We start from the raw sequence: 18,883 nt of genomic DNA, 5'->3' as shown, positions 1-18,883 counted from the left end.
CACAGAGCCTCCAGCTTTGCAATGGCCTTGTCCCTGGGAATCTTCTGGGGACAGACAGCGAGCTCCCTCCCACAGCTGGGGCTAGAACCCAGGAGTCCTGCTCCCCAGCCCCTCCCCCCACGAGAGCCCTCCGCTCCAGAAGGCCAGGCCGTGCAGGGGTGGGGAAGGCCCCTCGCTGGGGCTGGCAGCACGAGACAGACCCAAATTGGGGACAGACGGGAACTGGCACCGTTGGGTTTTATTACATTTATTCCATCTCTGAATCCGGTTGTTAGGTACAAATATACACAGACAATCTGTACAACCAGGCTCACGGGCCTGGGGGGGATGCTGGGACCCACATCCTAGCCTCCCACTTCCACACCAACCTGTCATCAGCCCCAGGCCGGCTCCTGTTCCCTGCAGGGGTGCGCTGGGCAGGTCCTACCGGAGAAGGGGAAGTGGCTCCCCAGGGCCCAGAGCCCATGAGACCTCCCCCCCATAAGTTAACTTGTGTCTCCACCCTCCAACAGCAGAAGACAGGGGTCGCTGCTCTCTGCGCTCCACCCCACAGCTGGAGCTAGAACCTGGGAGTCCTGGCTCCTAGTCCCTGCTGCCCTAACCATTAGGCACAACTCCCCTGCCAGAGCCACAGAGAGAACCCAGGAGTTCTGGCATGCAGCCACCTCCCCACCCCCTCAACCAGTAAAGGATCTGGCCAGTTGGCCCCAGAGCAGCTCTGCATCCCCCTGGAGAGACTGTCTCTCCCCCTTGGCCCTCGCTCCGTCTCCGTCACCCCACAGCAGGGCAGCCAGGAAGTCAGCAAGCAGGCTGGGGCGAACAGGAGCTCCCAGCTTCTGCGGAGCAGTGGGAGGAAGAACCACAGCGCATGACCCTAAAACACACCGAGCACAAAGATCAGACCAGTTGTAACCACTAGAGCCCACTCTTCTCTCAATGCCCAGAACCGAGCTCCCCAGCCCTCCCCGCTCGTCTTCTCCGCAGCTCTTACGCGTTTGCCTTTATAAATGGACATCGAAAACCCCATCCTCCAAGTCCTGGACCTCCTCCTCGCGGATCTCTGCAGAGACAGCAAAAAGGAGCTAAGGGACCAGCACCCACTCCCACCACACAGGGGAGCTGCTCTGCTAGGCTTCAGCACTCCCAATGCACTTTGACAGGTGTGGACCCCTCCTTGCCACTGAGATGCAGCCACCCCTGGGGTGGGGCATGGGCACTGTTTATACAGGGACGCCTTGCCCAGCACTGAGATGCAGCCACCCCTGGGTGGGGCATGGGGCTGTTTGTACAGGGAACTCTCCCCTGGCACTGAGATACAGCTGGACCTAGAATGGGGCACAGGGGCTGTATGTACTACTATCCCTCTCCCAGTGCTGAGATGCAGCTGATTCTGGGGAGGGATGCAGGGTCTCTCACTGTGTGCTGAGTTGCAGCCGGCCCTGGGGTAAAGGCCTATTGTGCTGCTCCCCCTCACCCATTGCTAAGATGCAGCTGCCTCTGGGGTGGAGCACAGGGGCTGTGTAGACAGGAAGCCTGTGCGGAAGCAGGCTGGGATAACACAACCTGCTGATTACTGGAGGCCCCTGCTGTGGGCGGCTCAGAAGAGCTGCCAGGCTGGGAGTGCCTTTCCGCATCATCCGCAACGACACAAACAGGAAGCAGCCTGGTGCAGTATCGCGGGCCAGCTCCGCACGGCCTTGGCGGGGTCAGGAAACGGCAGGCGGGAGCAGGAGGTGTTATCGTACTCGCCAGCCGGCTTCCGGCACAACCCCGGGGGCACGGGGGAGGGGCGGGGTCAGGCCTCCAGGTTCTGGCCCCAGCAGCTGCGCCCGCGGCAGCCGTACCTGTGTGGCGCAGGGAGCCGCGGGCCGGGCGGGGCAGCGAGAAGCTGAAGGAGCGGGCAGGGATGTGGGCAGGGCTGTCCAGGCTGAAGCTCTTGGCCCGTTTGCGGCACTCCAGCGAGAGGCGATCCCGGCACTGCCTGTGGCAGCTCACGCCGCAGCCTGGGGGGAGGGGGCAACACGAACGGTCGGGGGGGGGCTGCCCCTCCCCCAGGCCTCCCTTGGTACAACCCCCCGCCCCACACCTCCCCAGTCCGCCTAATGCAGCCCAGATCCTTCACACACCTCCAGGACCCCAGCACCCCCAGGTCCCCCATGAGCCCCAGCAACCCCCTGGCCCAGCACCTGCACAGCCCAGCCCCCCCCATGCACCCCAGCACCCTGCTGTGCACCCCCACCGGCCAGTGCCCCCATGTGCCCCCTGCTGCACCTCGCAAGCCCAGCACCCCCATGGACCCCTCCATCTTCTGCAAAGCAGCCCCAGGACCCCCCACTCCCACCTGCTCCAGTGCACCCCTATCTCCAGAATGCAGCCCTCTCCCCAGCGCCCCCCCCAACAAGCTGTCACTTCCCCAGGCAGCCCCTCCCCGCTTTCCCCGACTCACAGCGACACTTGAACCCCTGTTTGTAGATTCCCAGGATCTGGGGAGAGAGACGTGGGGGAGGGGTCACCACAGCCATCCATCGCGCTGGGTGAGATGAGCTACTTGGGCCAAGAGTTTCCAACTTCCTGGCCCAGTTCCACGTGTCCAGTTCTTGGGATTCCCGCACAATGACCAATGCGCGCACCGACTAGGGCAGGCCCGGGGCGAGCAGCCACCGGGACATTTAACCCTGCCGAGATGCAGCCACCTCTGGAGTGGGGCGTGTTTACGCAGGGATCCCTGCCCAGTGCTGAGGGGTTAGGGCAGGGGGAGGAGGGGGGCTGTTTTCCCCGGAATCCCTTATGGAACACTGAGATGCAGCTGACTCTGGGGTGGGAGCTGCACATACAACTGCCCCCACCCAGCACTAAGATGCGGCTCTCTCTGGGGTGGGGCACAGGGGCTGCTTACACACTGCACAGAGATTGTCTCATCCCAGGGTACAGATCCCTCCTCCACAGGGCACATGCTCTGAGAAGAGCGAACCCCTTCTTCTACCCGGGCCCCCTCTGGGGGAAGGGGCTGTCCTGAGCTAACCAGTTGTCTCCCCTGGCCCAGGGGTCCACCCGCCTTATGCCCTCCCTGTGGCTGCAGGACACCCAATATTCCCCCCCTCAAAGTCTCAGGCGGGAAGGAGAAGGGGCCCCTGAGGGAAGCCCCCAGGCTCTGGGAGGGTGGCAGTGAGCAGACCGAGGGGCCAGCAGCGCTCACCAGGCTCTTGCAGTGGCGGCAGGACACGGGGCGCAGGAAGGTGGTCTCCTGGAAGCTGTGGATGAAGCCCATCTTCCCATCCACCGCAGTGCTGGACTTCATGAAGTACGAGATCATCTCCTCCCGGCTGATGCAGCCGTCCCTGGGGGCACACGACATCACAGGGCCAGCTCAGGGTGGGGAGCAAGGCTGGGGGCAGAGCTGGGAGCCAGGACACCAGGGTCTTATCCCCACGTGGTGGGGGGGTGGGGGCCAGAGGGTCAGAGCTGGGGGCTGGGCGCCAGGACGCCAGGGTCCTATCCCTGTGGGGGGTGGGGGTCAGAGCAGGGGGCTGGGAGCCAGGACTCAGGGGAGCCAGGGAAGCTTTATGGGGGAGAAGGTGGGGGCCGGGCTCCAGCACCTCGCCCCCTTCCCGTGCACTCACTGGTTCTCATCCAGGTCCCCGAACTTGCACAGGTAGGGGAAGTTGTTGCGGATGATTTTGAATTCTTCCTGGGAGATGTGGCCGTCTCCGTCCACGTCGAAATTCCGGAACACGGACTGCGGGGGGGGAGCAGCAGAGGGCAGGTCACTGCTAGGGACAGAGCAGCCCCCCCCCCCCAGCCCTACAGCCCCCCCACAGAGTCTGCGGGGGGGGGTCATTGCCACACTCAGTCTCAGAGCTGGGTGTCCCCGGGCCCTGCTCTCACCTCCACCATCTTCTCAATGTGTTTGCGCACCAGCGCCTGGTCCGGCTTGGGCTTCACAGCCAAGGCCCACTCGTCTATGTCAGCCGGTCGGCTTGGGGGGGAGCAGGAGGTGGGGCTGGAGGGCTGGACGGACACACAGACGTACCCTCTGAGTGATCCTCTGCCCGGTGCTGAGATGCAGCCCACTCTGGGGTGGAGCGTGGGCTGTTCGCGCCGGGATCCCTCCCCAGGGCTGGAGCTGGAGGGTGCTGGGGAATGTGTGGGATCCAGCAGCCCCCCCCATCCCCAGACAGGAAGCTGGGCCCCCAGGGAGCAGAGCGGAAGGCAGCTGCGAAGGGGCCTGGGAACCACTGCTGGGGCCAGCTGGGACAGAGCCGCCACGGCCTGCTGCTCCCCCCATCCCCCAGAGGGGCACTGAGGGGTCGCGGCCTTGGGGCACAGGTCACACGGCGGCGTCCACTCACACACACACTCACGGCCGACTTGCCACGGGGCTCTCTCTGCAGCGACAGCTGGTAGATCTCCTCCTCTGTCTGGTACTGATCCAGCGACACCTGGGGGCACAGCCCATCAGACCTGGGCGCTGGCCGCAGAGGGCAGGAGGATGCTGGAGGTGCAGGGAGATACGGGGAGAGGGGAATGCAATGGGGCTGGGACGTAGTGAGGGTGCAGTGGGGGGGTCCAGGAGTTGGGATGCAATGGGGGTGCAGTGGGGGCTGGGACATGATGTGGGGTGCAGTGAGGTTCAGGGGCTGGGCTGCAGGACAGCTGGGTTGCAATGGGGAACTGGGGGACAAGGGAGGCACTACAGGGATGCAGAGGCCCAGGGACTGGGTGCAGGAGAACTGGGGTGCAGTGAGGCTGCAATGGGGAATTGGGGTGTGACGGGAGGCTACAGGGTGCAGTGAGAGGTCTGGGCTGGGGGTGCTCTGGGGTGTGCAGTGAGAAGCCCGGGGCGAGGGTGCTAGGGGTTGCAGTGCATGGCCGGGGTGCAATGGGCGTGCTACAGAGACGCAGTGCTATGGGAGCAGGGACGGGTGCAGTGCTGTGGGGTGCTATGGGAGTGAAGTGGTTGGGGGTATAATGGGGAGCGCAATGGGGTGCTGTGGAGATGCAATGGTAGGGCTGTGGGGCATGGCGCTGTAGGGTGCAGTGTTCTGGGGGTGCTGTGGGGCGCAGTGTTCTGGGATGCTGTGGGGTGCAGAGGGGGTGCTGGGGGTGCTGTGGGATGTGGCACTGTGGGGCACAGTGCTCTGGGGGTGCTGTGGGGAATGGTGCTGTGGGGCGCAGTGTTCTGGGGGTGCTGTGGGGTGCAGAGGGGGATGCTGGGGGTGCTGTGGGGTGTGGCGCTGGGGGCGCAATGTTCTGGGGGTGCTGTGGGGTGCAGAGGGGGATGCTGGGGGTGCTGGTGGGTGCGGCACTGTGGGGCACAGTGTTCTGGGGTGCTGTAGGGCGCAGAGGGGGATGCTGGGGGTGCTGGGGGGGTGTGGCACTGTGGGGCACGGTGTTCTGGGGGTGCTGGGGGTGTGGCACTGTGGGGCGCAGTGTTCTGGGGGTGCTGTGGGGCGCAGAGGGGGATGCTGGGGGTGTGGCGCTGTGGGGCGCAGTGTTCTGGGGGTGCTGTGGGGTGTGGCGTTGTGGGGGCGCAGGGCCAAGGTCTCACCATGAGCAGGTTGATGAGGTCTGTGTTGGCCTCAAAGGGTGGTTTGATGCTCTGCACCAGCACCAGCTCGTTGAGGATCCCGAAGAGCTGCTGCATCTTGGTGCCGTTGACGCGGGTGCGGGCCGGGTCCAGCCAGTCGGGCAGCGCCACGTGCACGGCCACCAGGTCCTTGAGGTGCACTCCCAGGATGGGGAAGCGGAAGCCGACGCACTCGGCCAGGCGGCGCCGGTAGCGGCTGTAGTTCCCCACCGAGGTCACCAGCTCCGTCATGGACTCCCACAGCTAAGGGAACCGGAGGGTCAGGGGCCGGGCCCACAGAGAGCCCCCAGCACTGCTCCAAGCCCCAAATCTCCACCACTGCCCTGCCCCCACCCCACACATCCCCCACCCCCGCCACTGCCCTGCCCCCACCCTACAGCTCCCCCATCCCCGCCACTGCCCTGCCCCCACCCCACAGCTCCCCCACCCCCGCCGCTCCCCTGCCACTGCCCCACCCCCACCCAACTCCCACTGCCCCGCCCCCGCTACTGCCCTGCTCCCACCCCGCAGCTCCCCCACCACTGCTCTGCCCCCACCCCACAACTCTCCAGCCCTCTCCACTGCCCCGCCCCCACCCCGCAGCTCCCCCAACACTGCCCCACCCCCACCCAACTCCCATGCCCCCACCACTGCCCTGCCCCCACCCTGCAGCTCCCCTGCCACTGCCCTGCCCCCAGTGCCCCACCCCCACCCAACTCCCCAGCCCCCACCACTGCCCCGCCCTCACCCCACAGCTCCCCAGCCCCCATCACTGCCCCCCACCCTGCAGCTCCCCCACCACTGCCCCACCCCCACCCAACAACTCCCCAGCCCCCACCACTGCCCCGCCCCCAGCCCACTGCTCCCCACCCCCGACAACCCCCACCCCGCAGCTCTCCTGATCCCACCACTGCCCCCACACCTCCACCCCACAGCTCCCCGACCCCCACCACTGCCCCCCACCCCTAACCCGCCCCAGCCCAGCCCCTGGGAGAGCATGGGGCGTGTGGGAGAGTGCGGTGCTCAACCTCCTCCCCTCCAACGCTTCCCAGCCCCTCGTGCAGCACCCCCTGCCCCCTACCTTGGTGGTCTCGGGGCTGAGGTGGCTGTGGGTCTCTTTGAGGCGGGAGATGGAGCTGTGGCTCAGCCCCCCCACCACAGCCATCAGCGTGTTGAAATTCTGCAGCTGCAGGAGCCTCTGTGGGGCCGGCGGGAGGGGCAGGTCCCATGGGGGCCGGGGGGGGGAGAGGGCAGGTTAGTTCCAAGGACAGAGAGGGGGTCTGGGGCTTTCGCACCCGCTCGGGGGCTGCGGGGGGGCTGGGCAGCCAGCGGGGCCCTCACCTGTGCCACCAGGATGAAGCGGGTGATGACCTGCGCCCGCTGGGGGGCGGTCGGCTTGCTCAGCACCATGAGCTGCACCCACTGCGAGACGCAGTTGAAGAGGGTGATGAACCTCTCCAGGATGGGGTTGTCCACGGTGCAGCCGTGCATGACGAAGCTGTGGTAATCCTGGAACTGGGAGGGGAACAGGGTCAGGGCTGCCCTGGGAGTCAGAGCAGGGGGGGCAGTGCCTGCCCCACAGGGGACGGGGTCAGAGCCTGGCCCACGGAGGGAAACATGGAGGGCACAGTGCCTGCCCCACGGAGGGGACATGGGGGTCAGTGCTTGCCCCACAGTGGGGACATGGGGTTCAGTGTTTGCCCCACGGAGGGGACATGGGGGTCAGTGCCTGCCCCATGGTGGGGACATGGGGTTCAGTGTTTGCCCCATGGTGGGCACATGGGGTTCAGTGCCTGCCCAAGGTGGGGACATGGGGTTCAGTGCTTGCCCCACGGAGGGGACATGGGGGTCAGTGCCTGCCCCATGGTGGGGTCAAACATTGGGGGTCGGGGGGAGGAAAGGTCATTCCTAAAGCAGCCCCCCACTCCCAGCCTGCCCCCCGGCTGCACCCGGCCCCGCACCAGGATCTTGCAGAAGGAGCGGTACTCCAGGTAGGTGAGATGCTCTGCCAGCTCCGAGGACTCCAGGTGGTCGAAGAGCAGCGACATCTTGCGTTTCTTCTGGGCCACTGGGTTTCGCTGGGTCACCTGCCGCTTCCACTTGTAGGTGGGCCTGGAAGGGGCTGTGCGTCAGCGCCCAGCTGTCCCTGCACCCAAGTCACAGGCACGCCCTCTTCCTGCACGAGCAGGCACAGCCCAGAGACCCTGTGTGCTCCCACACCCCACACGTACACCCTGTGCCCCCCACATGGCACGCCCCTAGGACATGCACACAGCCGTACCCTGCATCCTCCTGCACGCCCACTCCCCAGGGACACACATACGGCCCACGCCCCAGGCACTCACCCATGCCCTGCGTCCTCCCGCACGCCTGCTCCCCAGGGACACACGTACGGCACACACCCACACCCCGTGTCGTCCCACACACCCACACCCCAGGCACACACCCACACCCCAGGCACACACCCACACCCTGTGTCATCCCACACACCCACACCCCAGGCACACACCCACACCCCAGGCACACACCCACACCCCGTGTCGTCCCACACACCCACACCCCAGGCACACACCCACACCCCGTGTCGTCCCACACACCCACACCCCAGGACGCATAGAGCTCATGCCCCAGGGACACGCACCCCCCGGTGCTCTTCTGCACACCACGTGCAAACAAGCGCGTGCCTTGTGCACCCCCCATCGCATGCACACCCGTACATTCTGGGCACTCCCATGTGCGTGTCCCATTCACACCCCCATGCACCTGCACCATGCACACACAACAGATGCCCACAAACACGCGTGGGAACACACCTGTGCACACTTGTGCCCCAGCTCTTACCCCCTCCCCGGCCCAGGTAGGCCCCCTGCCACACACACATGGCGCTGCTGGGACGGCAGCTGCTCCAGGACCCCCCGCCCTAACCCTTGCATTCCTCCAGCACCCCACCACCTCCACCCCGTCCCTGACCCCATGCCCAGCCCCATCACATACACATTCTCTATGTCGATGAGGCTACTATGACGCCGGTTCCCTTCCCGGCCCAGAACCTCCTTTAGCGCCTTGATCTGCTCAGCGAGCTCCGGGTTCAAATCAAACTCTGCCGGGAATGCTGAGATCCAGTATCTGGCGGGAAGGGCAATGGATAACGGCGGTCAGCACCCAGGAAACCAGGTACGTATGGGGAGCCTCACCCAGTGCTGAGCTGCAGCTGCCTCTGGGATGGAATATGGGGGCTGTTTGCACAGCCATCCCCCATCCATCACCGAGAGGCGCCTGCTTCTGGGGTGGAGCACAGGGGATGGTCGTACAGGGCTCCCTTGCCTAGCCCAGAGATGCAGCCACCTCTTGGGTGGGGTGCAGGAGCTGTTTATACAGGGATCCCTCGCCCAGCGGAAAGATGCCCTATGTTGAGCCCCATCCCCACCCCCTCTGCTGCACCGCGCTCGGGAGCACCGTGCCACCCAGGAGCCAACTCAGCGCTCCGGAAGCTTTGAGGGTGCTGCCCACCGGACTCACCTCACCAGGTGGCAGGTTTTCACCTGCAGGGAGCTGCTTTCTGAGCTACTGGACTCTTGGTAGGTGCAAGGGCAGAGTTAAGGTGAATTCACATTGCAGGCATCAGAGGCTGGGCGAGGGGAGAAACGGGGCAGGAGCTGGGCCTGTGGTTCTGGGGGCCCTGGGACTAGGATGGGAAGAGTCAGTGCTATAGAATCACAGCAACCTGGGGTGGGAAGGGGTGGCGAGAGGTCACTGGGTCCAGCCCCCCACAATGAGGCAGAGCCAGGTAAACCCGGAGCATGGCCTTCCAGGGGTTAGAAGCATAGGGCGGGAAGGGACCTCAGGAGGTCATCTACCAGCCCCCTGCTTCAAGCAGGATCAACTGCAACTAAGTCATCCCAGCCAGGGCCTTGTCAGGCCGGGACTTAAAAACCTCTAGGGATGGAGATTCCACCACCTCTCTAGGCAACGCATCCCAGTGCTTCACCACCCGCCTGGTGAAGTAGTTTTTCCTAATATCCAACCTACAACTCTCCTGTAACTTCAGACCATTGCTCCTTGTTCTGCCACCTGTCACCACTGAGAGAACAGCCTCTCCATCCCTTTTAGAGCTCCCCTTCAGGAAGTTGAAGGCTGCTATCAAATCGCCCCTCAGTCTTCTCTTCTGTAAACTAAATACGCCCAAATCTCTCAGCCTCTCCTCACAGGCCTTGTGCTCCAGCCCCTTAATCATTTTTGTTGCCCTCCTCTGACAGCCTCCAGTGCTGGGGTGCAGATCTGCAGCCCCAACCCAGCCACCTCCTCCAGAGCATCACTAGCCCAAGGAACCTCTCCGTAACCCCCAACCCACCTCTCCCTGGCAGCAGATTCAGCCCTGACACGCCAGCCGACCTCCAGCGCAGAACAGCTGAGTACTGGCCTTTCAGAACAGCCCTGCCAGAGGAAGTCTGTGAGTGGCTGCCCCTGTGCCTTCTGTCTCCAGGCACCACACACTCAGCCATCCCTCCCAGGGCAGGTCACCCACACTCCCTCAGCTCAGCTGCTCCCTCTGGATGTTCGCCCGCTTCTCCAGGGCTCTCCTAGGCCAGGCCCCAGGCCAGGACACCACACGTCCCCAGTGCTGAGTAACAGGGGACGGTTATGTCCGTGTCTCCTGTTAGCACACCCCAGACGGTAACGGCCACTTCCACAGCAGCCTCAGGCTGGTGGCTCAGGTCCCTGTGGGCAGCCAGCCGAGCTCCCTGTAAGACAGCCATGGCCTAGCCTGTGCGGCTGAGTTCCCCTCCCTCGCAGCAGGCCGGGGGCGGCTTTTCCTCGGCATGCAGCTGGTGGACCCCACACCAACTCTCCACTTTCCCGAGGTCGCTCTGAATTGTACTCCAGGCCTTCCAAGTGCCCACAGCCCACCAGGGCTGTGCCAGCCGCAGCTTTGGAGGCCTTCTCTGCACCGCAGCAGCCCAGCCTTTAATGCCAATAGTGACTAGCACCAGCACCAGGACGAACGCCGGGGGTCCCCGTGCAACACACCCTCCCAGTCTGACAGACAGCCATCACCGGACTCTCTTCAGAGGAGCCGTCAGCCAGTTCCGCGCCCGCCTTAGAGCAACGTCAGCCAGACGGCATCTCCCTCGGCTGCTGGTTAGAACGGCCGGGGGACGGGGTCACAAGCATTACAGGCAAAATCAGCCCCGGGGAAGAAGGGGGCATTTCAGAGGCGCCTGGAGCTCAGGCTGTTGCTGAAGTAGCGGCAGTGTCAGTCAGAGCTCTGGGCCCCTTGGAAAGGCCACAGCAGCACTGTACCGCTGCTCTGCTGGGGGTGGGGGGCGTTGACTGCTCTAAGCCACGCCCCTTCTCTCCTTGACTCCACCCCTTCTGTCCTTGACTCCACCCCTTCTGGAGGCAAAGAATCAGGCCCGCATCCTGCCTTGCTCCTGGGCCCCCAGTGGCTGTCAGCACCACTGCTCAAGATCTATCAGGTCTGCTGCTTTCCCTCACCACCAGACCCTTTGAAGAAGGCTGTGAGGCTGGTCTGACACGCTTTGCTCTTGGCAAACCTGCTTGGCGTTCCTCGAACTCACCACTGATCGATCGCTCACTCATCTGTCCTGGCATCTTTCAAGTATGGGAGTCAGACCGCCTGGTCTCCAACCCCCGAGCTCCTCTTTGTTCCCCTTCTACAGCCGGGTCTACGTCCGCCCTTCTCCAGTCCCCTCGGCCCTCACCCGCCCACCGTTCCTTGAAGACAATCTCTGGTGGTTCCCAGACTGCTTCAGCTCCCTCCTTAAGCATCTGAGGGTCAATTGCATCAGACCCTGCCAATCTGGATCCATCAAGCTCCTCTAAATACTCCTTAACCTGCTCTCTCCCGACATGGGCCTATATTCCCTCCCCCTTGCAGTTAATATGCTTGTGCTGAGCCCCCGCTCGCCATTCTAGCGCCACTGACACAAAACAGGCATGGAACCCCCCTCAGTGACGCCTGCCTTCCCCAGGACCTAGTGCACCTGCAAGTTCCTCCACTTTCTCTTGCTCCTGATGTATTTACACAACCTCCTCCCCTTGCTGCTCTGTCTCTGGTGGGGCGAACTCATCTTGTGCCTTAGCCTAATTGTGCTCCTACCTGCGGGTGCAGCTCCACCACTTTCCTCCTCCGCCTTTCCACTTCTGGGAGGGTTCCTCTGGGTTTGAAGATGGTTCAGAGCACCAGCGGGAGCCACCTCGGCCTTTTCCCACCTTGCCGTTGCCCCAGGCTAGTTTGCTGCTGTTCCTTTAGCGCTGTCACTCAGAGAAACTCCCCTTGAATTGTCTTCCCATGGGACCTCAGCTCCCAGCTCTCTGATTCTGCTCAAGTCCGTTTTTTTTCAGCCTGCTTCTGCTGCCCCAAATCCTGCCTTTCCACAGAGTCCTGGAACCGTCATTCCAGGCTACTTGCACCCAGACTCCCTTCCGCCTTCACAGGCCCAGCCAGTCCCACCCTCTCGGGATGCAGTGTCGCTATAACGTGCGTGGGCTGCCCAGGTCTTCAGGGGCCCTGGTGAGCCCCAGCACTGGGAGATAGCCAGAGAGCAGACTGAGACAGCAGCCAGGGCCACGCGCAGGGTGAAGGGAGGGGGTGCCCAGGGGGAAGGGGGAGTAGGGCGCCCCCAGCAGGGTGAATGAGCGCAGGAGGTGCAGGAAGGGGGCTCACAAGGATATATGAGTAGCAGCTTGGCAGCCAGCTGGGAGGAGGGGATGTACCAGGGATGCATCATCAGGAACATTCGCACCAGCTGGGGGTCCCGCACCTTCCCCTCATCATCTGCAAAGAGAGAGCAGGCCCTGCTCAGCGATCCCCCACAGCCCCCACCTCTGCAGAGACCCCGGCGTCCCTGCGCCAGACTCAGAGACACCTCACCCACAGCCCCCACCTGCTCAGGGACACCCCCCCCTCCACTCAGGGACGCCTCCTCAACCCTCCACCCCACTCGGGGCCCCTCCCACACAACCCTGCATCAAGCTCAGGGAGCTGCCTGCAACACACACCCACCCCCCTTCCAGGACACCCACAACCTCCCACCCTGCTCAGAGACCCCCTGCAACCCTCCACCTGACCCTCCCTCCCAACCCAGAGACCGCTAGTGGCCCCCTGTCCCACTGGGTGCCCCCTTGAGACCCCCCACACTCTGGGTACACCTGCAGAGCCGGTGGCAGCGAGGCTCCGAGCCTGGGCCACAGACATCCCCGTGTGAATGTTTCAGCCCGAGCTGGGGTGCGGGGGGCGGGGGGGGCAGAGAGTCTCCAGCCCTGGTCACAATGTCCACACAGCTGTTCATAGCCCTGGGGCACAAGCCCCCGCCCCCCCGATGCCTGTGGGTTTGCATTGCTGGCGTTCACTATGCGGACCCCTTACCAGCCCTACGCCCTGCAGCGCAGCACCCCCTGCTGAGCCCGGCCCCAGCGGTGCAGGATGGGGGACAGAGGGCTCACACGGCCCTACGTGCCCAGTGCCCCCTCGGGGTCAGGATAATTGGCCTTAGAGTTTGCTGAAACCCCAAAAGCAGCAGTCTGGCCCCTGTCTCCACAGCAGCCCCAGCCCCCCAAATACCACCTCCCCGGGCTCCCCCATCTCCCCCCTCACCAGTCACCTGCATCAACCATCTCTTCTCCCCTCCTGTGCTCCAAAATAACCACCCCTTCCCCTGCATTACCAAAGGCCTCAATGCAGCCCTGCAGCAGCTCCTCAACTGTACAGCCCTTCTCCAGGTCTAGCGTCTCGCTCATCTCTGCTGCCCTGGGCCGGCCAGCTCCTCGCCTGCCAGCCAGGGGTCCAACCGCAGACAGGTGCTGCCCCGCTCAGGGGTGACACCTCAACAGCCTCCGAAGCTGAGGGAGCCCTGGTGAGAACCTGCCAGCGAAAGAGATGGGACCAGAATTGTAACGTGGGGCCAAGATGCAGCTGTCTCTCGCCCGGGGCTGAGAGGCACCGGGGGTTCAGTGCTGCCCACAGGGGAGAACATCCCCTCTGCACCCCCAAACCACTTCCTGGAGGTCTCCCAGCCAGGCAGGCACCGGCTGAGATGCAGCTAGCACAGCCCCAAACTAGGCTGGCAGCAGAGCTCAGCAAGCAGAGGCCATCCAGGGTCTCTTTCCCCTTGGCCCGAAGCCCTGAAGGCTGGGGGCAGGAGTGTAAGTTTGTTGCAAAACGAAACAACTAGAGAATTTTGGGTAATGTTGCAAAATGTTTCCTCCACCCTGGCTTCCTGCCTTGGCCCACCTCAGAGAGGGGCCCTGCTTTGCTCCCGGGAGCATAGAAGGACGAGACACAGGGCCTCTCCCGCCAGGGAGCCCTGCCACCGGTGGTGCTCCTGGGTCGGGAGGCTGCCGGGCTGAGGGCGGCGAGAATGAGGCATGGCCAGGGCGTTCCAGCCCCTCAGTTCAACTCCAAAACACAAAGGCACGAGCAACCTCACAATACCGCAGCAGGAGAGCCTGCAGCCAAGCAATGACCCTGTGAATGGGGAAATGGAACCCAAGAGTCCTGGCTCCCCGGCCCTGCCTCTGCACTACCCCACAAGACCCTGCTCTCCACCCAGAGCTGGGGACAGAACCTTGGTGTCCAGGAACCCAGCCCCAAGGTCTTCTGACCTTGTACAGAGCCCCAAGGAGCAGCCCCTGCAGCTGGGGTGGGCTGAGCTATTCTGGGCCTGCTGGTGTTAAAGGACTGGGAAGGAATTTGTCAGTGGTCTTCTGCATAGTAACGTTGCTTGGAGGGTGAGGAAAGGCGAGTCTGTCTGCTGTTTGGTTGGGGGGGCTGTGAAGCAGGGGGATCTTAGGTGGAAAGCAAGTCCCCAGGCTCTAACCCCCCAGTAAAGGTGCCCGAGGGTGAAATCTGACACCAGGGGCTTGGGGCAGATCCACAGCCAAGGAATGTTTGGAGAGAGATGAAGGACCCAGGAATCCAGCCACAATGACTCAGGCAGAGAGATTAATTTAGACAAGGGCTCACTTCCCAGGAATTCCAGCTGCACTGCGCATGGAGCTGGGAGCTAGGGAAGGGTTCCTGGTGGATTTAGCATTCAGGGAGGGCTCCCTCGCAGGTGTCGGGGATCCAGCAGGAGCTGTCTTGCAAATCCCCAGAAACAGCCCCTGTACCTGTACCCAGGTGGCTGCATCCAGCACTGGGCAAGAGATCCCTGTATAACACCCCCCCACACACACACTCCACCCCAGAGGTGGCTGCATCTCAGCTCCAGGCAAGGAATCCCCTTGTGTTATGGTGCTGTAGTGAGACAAGATTATTATTAATCTTTTAAGACAAGCTTTTGTGCGTGCAACTTACCACGCTGTAAATTGCGGGTTGGGGCTCTCTGCCGTGTTATTTTTAGGTGACTTTTGTTCATGGTGAGTTAGCAGAAGAATAGAAACAACCAGTGAGTGAGTGGAGGGGGGAGGACTGAACGAAAGGCGTCTGTGGGGAGGGTCCCTCTTTTCCATCTGCCTGGTTGTTTACACAGCACCTCCTACTAACTGCATGTCAGCAGCACACACACCAGCCATGTTGCAAAATATCAGTCAAAATAGTGTTGCCAAATGTCAATTGCCTCATAGTCACTTCTGGGCTCAGCGCCTCATGCACCGCGTGCACACACACACACACACACACAGTGCGCAGCACAAACACACCCTCACGCTGCACGGACGCACCCTATCATCCTGTGTGTGGCACAAACCTTTGCCAAGACATGGCTCTCCTTATGCACGTCTCTGGCCTGTAGTGTGTGTGCACCCAGAGGTCTGCTGCGTGCACGCGCCTGGCCTCTAGTGTGTGTATGTGCGCACACACACGTGCACACACATGGGCACAGAGACCTCTGCTGCACACATACACCTGGTCTATAGTGTATGTGAACACGCACACGGCTCTGCTGCACGACTACACTTGGCCCATAGGGCCTGTGCTCACACAGCTCCTCCGCATGCATGCGGCTGGCCCACAGCGTATGTGTGCAGACACACACAGCTCTGCTGCACGCATTGCACTGTGCTGCCCACACCTGCACTGGCCGTTCACTCTTGGCCCGCATGCATATCCGCACACCCCCACAGACGGCTCTGCTGCCTGCACTGTGCTGCACTGCACACCCCTAGCCTGGTGTGTTGTGCACAGACACACACACACGCCTGCTGCAGTGCACACCCCTAGCCTGGTGTGTTGTGCACAGACACACACACACACCTGCTGCACACACTATGCTGCACTGCACACCCCTTGCCCATAGTAACAGAGAGGGAGCCGGGCTGGTCTATACACTATCAAAACAAAGAAGCTGTCCAGTAGCACTTTAAAGACTAACAAAGTCATTTATTAAGTGAGCTTCCGTGGGACAGACCCACTTCCTCTGCCCATAGCCAGACCAGAACAGACTCAATAGTTAAGGCACAGAGAACCAGAAATAATAATCAAGGTAGACAAATGAGAAAAGTATTATCAGGGTGAGCAAATGAGAGAGCAGAGGGGTAGACCCAGGGCGGGGGGTTGTCAAGAATTAGATTAAGCCAAGTAGTGTGTTGTGCACAGACACACACACAGAGCTCCGCCGCACACACTGGGCTCCAATCGACACCCCTTGCCCATAATGTGTTGTGCCCAGACACACACACACAACCCTGCTGCACACACCACGCCGCACTGCACACAGCGTACTGTGCACACGCAGACACACAACCACACTGAACTCAAAACGAAGCCCCACTGTCACACAGCCACACACAGCCTTGGGCTGCAGGGCCCAGCTGCATGGGGGACAAGGACCTTTTGCCATATCACAGCCAGGCAGGAGTCACCCCACCCCTGTACTGTGGGCCCCTTTTTAGGCAGGAGCATGAAACTACTGCATTGTAGCGCTGCAGCCCAAGGCTGTGTGTGGCTGTGTGACAGTGGGGCTTCGTTTTGAACCCCGCCGTTGCTGCTTTGAGAGCCCCCTTCAGCCATCCATTCACCATGCGCCAGCCACCCGGCCACCCTCACAGCTCCCAGCCAAGTGGGGATTATTGCTCAGGGCAGCACCAGCTGAGCAGCCCCCCCACGTATCCTCAAAGATGGGGGGCATCAGCGCATGCCCATGCCTACCCACTGAGAGCCCCCACATGCCTCCCTTGTGCATATGTGCTGGGGGGAGACAGGGACGTTCAGTCCCTTCCCCCCTCAGCCAGGGCACCAGGGGTTGGTGTGCCAGGGTAGGTGGATGGCTGATGTGACTGGCCCATGGGGGGCTGGCTGCAGCAAAGGGGGCAGGAGGGCTAGAGTGATGGGGTGGAGGGATGGTGTGAAGGGGGTTGGTGTGATAGGGTGGGGGGTCAGAGAGACGGGATGGGGCAGTGGGCTGAGGGGGCAGTGTGATGGGGTGATCGGGGCAGAAGGCTGAGGTGGGGGTGGGGTGCTGGAGAGCAGAGGGCTGAGGTGGAGGGCAGTGTGATGGGGCAGGGGATGGGGCACAGAGCGATGGGGCTGGGGGGGTCTAATGGGGGCAGAGTGGCAGGGCAGTGTGCTAGGAGACAGAGGGTTGAGGGGAGCAGGGTGCTGAGGTGCGGGGGGAGGGACTGGGGGGGACTGGGGGGACCTGGGGGGCAGGGAGCCGGGGGGCAGGGTGCTGAGGTGGAAGACCGGGGGGACCTGGGGGGCAGGGGATGGGGTGCTGGGGGCGGGGAGCGGGGGAGGGCGGGTGCTGAGGTGGGAGACTGGGGGACCTGGGGGACCAGGGAGACCTGGGGGCGGGGTGCTGGGGTGGGGGAGCGGGGTGCTGAGGGGCCGGCGCTGGCGGGCAGCGGCGGCGGAGGTCGCCGAGTGCTTGGCCGGCCGGAGTCGCCGCGAGCTGAGCCCCGCACAACTCGCCGCACAGGTGGTTGTAACTCGCTCCCTGGGGCCGATCGGGCCGGCGCCCCCTGGCGGGGATGGGGCAGACCCGGCCCGGCCCAGCTCAGTTCCCGCCCCCCGCCCGGCGCCCCCGAGAAGGTCCGGCCGGGTCCCCCCGCGCGGCTCACCCGGCTCGGCTCGGCTCTGCTCGGCTCCGGCTCTGGCTCTGGGCGCTCTGCAGAGGCGGCCGCGCTGCACAATGCGGCTCCCGCTCACCCCCGACTTCCTCCCGCTGCCGCTCCGGCAGGGGCGTGCGGGTCCCAACGCCGCCTGCCGGCCGCCGCCTGCCCCGCCGCTGGGGGGCGCAGCCGGGAGGGGCGGGGCTGGGGGCTGGGGGCTAGGGGCGGGGGGGCGCCCGCCGCCCGCCCCCTCCCTCTCTATCTCGCTGCCAGCGGCGGCCGCTCGCTCGGCCCCGCAGGTGCCACTGCAGAATTTTTAACCCCTCCTGTGCCGCGTGCGGCTCACCAGCGCTTCGGGGGCTCAGAGCAAAGCGGGGAGCCCTCCAGCCCTGCCCGTGAGCAGCAGGCGCTCGGGGCGGGGACCTCTCCGGGGCCCGCAGCTTCTCCCGGTCTCAGGTGCGGTTAGGGGGTAACTGAGCAAAGGGGGGGGGCTACAGCTGTCTGCCCCCCACACACACTTAGGGGCACCCACCTGGGGTGGGGCTGGGCCCTCTGTCGTTCAGCCACGGCCAGCAGGCTGGGGAGAGGGGAGGGGGCAGGGGCCAGTGCTGTCAGTCCAGCCTTTGTGGCAGCCACTTCTGGAGGGGAGCCCAAAGCTGCAACCAGCTCAAACAACATCCCATTGCCATGGCACGCAGCCCCACGGGGCGGGGGTGGCCCTGGATGTGGGTGCAGGTGGGAGATGGGGGGAGCTGGTATCCTCCTCCCCCTCGACCCCCCCCCACGGGGTCTCAATGTCACCCTCTGCACCCAGGCCTAGCCAGCCGCATATCACCCCCTCCCCCCATCAGGCCCAGATGGCCTCAGCCCCCGAGCCCCTTTTGGCACTCACCTGCCCAGCAGCGATCAGGGACAGCAGGTCCCACCCCTTTGCCGAGGAGACTTACCGGGCAGGGTAGGGAGTGCTGGGTGGTGGGGGGAAGTGGTCTGTGGTTGAACAGAAATGCCAGGCAGGTTCCTGTAGCTGGCAATCAGCCCCCAATGCGCTGGGGCAAGGACGGGGACGGGAGGTCCCACCCTGCCCTCTCCCATCCCACTATGGATTGGGTGCCTTGCTCCCCAAGGGTCCAGACTTGCTCGCCCACTAATCTAGAAGCCCAGAAGCTCTCACACTAGCTGGTGATACCAGCTACAGCGGTGCCTTGGTGGGTACGCCCTGCCCCCCAGCGCATGGAAGGGGGCACCCCCCTGCAACACAGGGGCATGGCAGGCCCCAGCCTTTGCCCCAGTACAGGAGAGAGGACT

At 63.6% G+C, this 18,883-nt stretch overlaps 1 protein-coding gene across 3 annotated transcripts; it reads right to left on the bottom strand.

Annotated features, from left to right (window-relative positions):
* Positions 1-239: 239 nt before the first annotated feature.
* On the bottom strand, positions 240-18,272 carry RASGRP2 (RAS guanyl releasing protein 2). Of its 3 annotated transcripts, XM_075005530.1 has the most exons (17): positions 17,588-18,272; positions 13,255-13,451; positions 12,263-12,365; positions 9,086-9,148; positions 8,561-8,692; positions 7,528-7,678; positions 6,908-7,081; positions 6,648-6,764; positions 5,549-5,830; positions 4,362-4,439; positions 3,886-4,008; positions 3,621-3,736; positions 3,197-3,338; positions 2,447-2,483; positions 1,845-2,003; positions 992-1,060; positions 240-874 (listed from the first exon to the last, which is right to left on the bottom strand). In XM_075005530.1, the coding sequence occupies exons 2-16, from the start codon at positions 13,325-13,327 to the stop codon at positions 1,002-1,004; spliced, it is 1,809 nt and encodes a 602-aa protein (XP_074861631.1). In that variant the 5' UTR covers positions 13,328-13,451; positions 17,588-18,272; the 3' UTR covers positions 240-874; positions 992-1,001. The 3 variants fall into 3 exon arrangements, with proteins under 3 accessions (XP_074861631.1, XP_074861629.1, XP_074861630.1); XM_075005528.1 differs by lacking the exons at positions 12,263-12,365; positions 13,255-13,451; positions 17,588-18,272 and having other exon boundaries at positions 4,350-4,439; positions 9,086-9,145; XM_075005529.1 differs by lacking the exons at positions 12,263-12,365; positions 13,255-13,451; positions 17,588-18,272 and having other exon boundaries at positions 9,086-9,145.
* Positions 18,273-18,883: the final 611 nt, after the last annotated feature.

Source organism: Carettochelys insculpta, chromosome 11 (assembly GCF_033958435.1).
Source record: "Carettochelys insculpta isolate YL-2023 chromosome 11, ASM3395843v1, whole genome shotgun sequence".
NCBI lineage: Eukaryota > Metazoa > Chordata > Testudines > Carettochelyidae > Carettochelys > Carettochelys insculpta.
The sequence above is the reverse complement of the archived record's forward strand: the minus strand, read 5'-3'. Positions and strand labels throughout refer to the sequence as shown.

Coding starts and splice junctions, on each gene's coding strand:
- RASGRP2 (XM_075005530.1), bottom strand. CDS start 13,327: ATGAGCGAGACGCTAGACCTGGAGAAGGGCTGTACAGTTGAGGAGCTG. Junction 8,693..9,085: donor AAAACCTGCCACCTGGTGAG/GTGAGTCCGGTG, acceptor CCTTCCCGCCAG/ATACTGGATCTCAGCATTCC. Junction 7,082..7,527: donor GCTCCTTCTGCAAGATCCTG/GTGCGGGGCCGG, acceptor TTCCCCTCCCAG/TTCCAGGATTACCACAGCTT.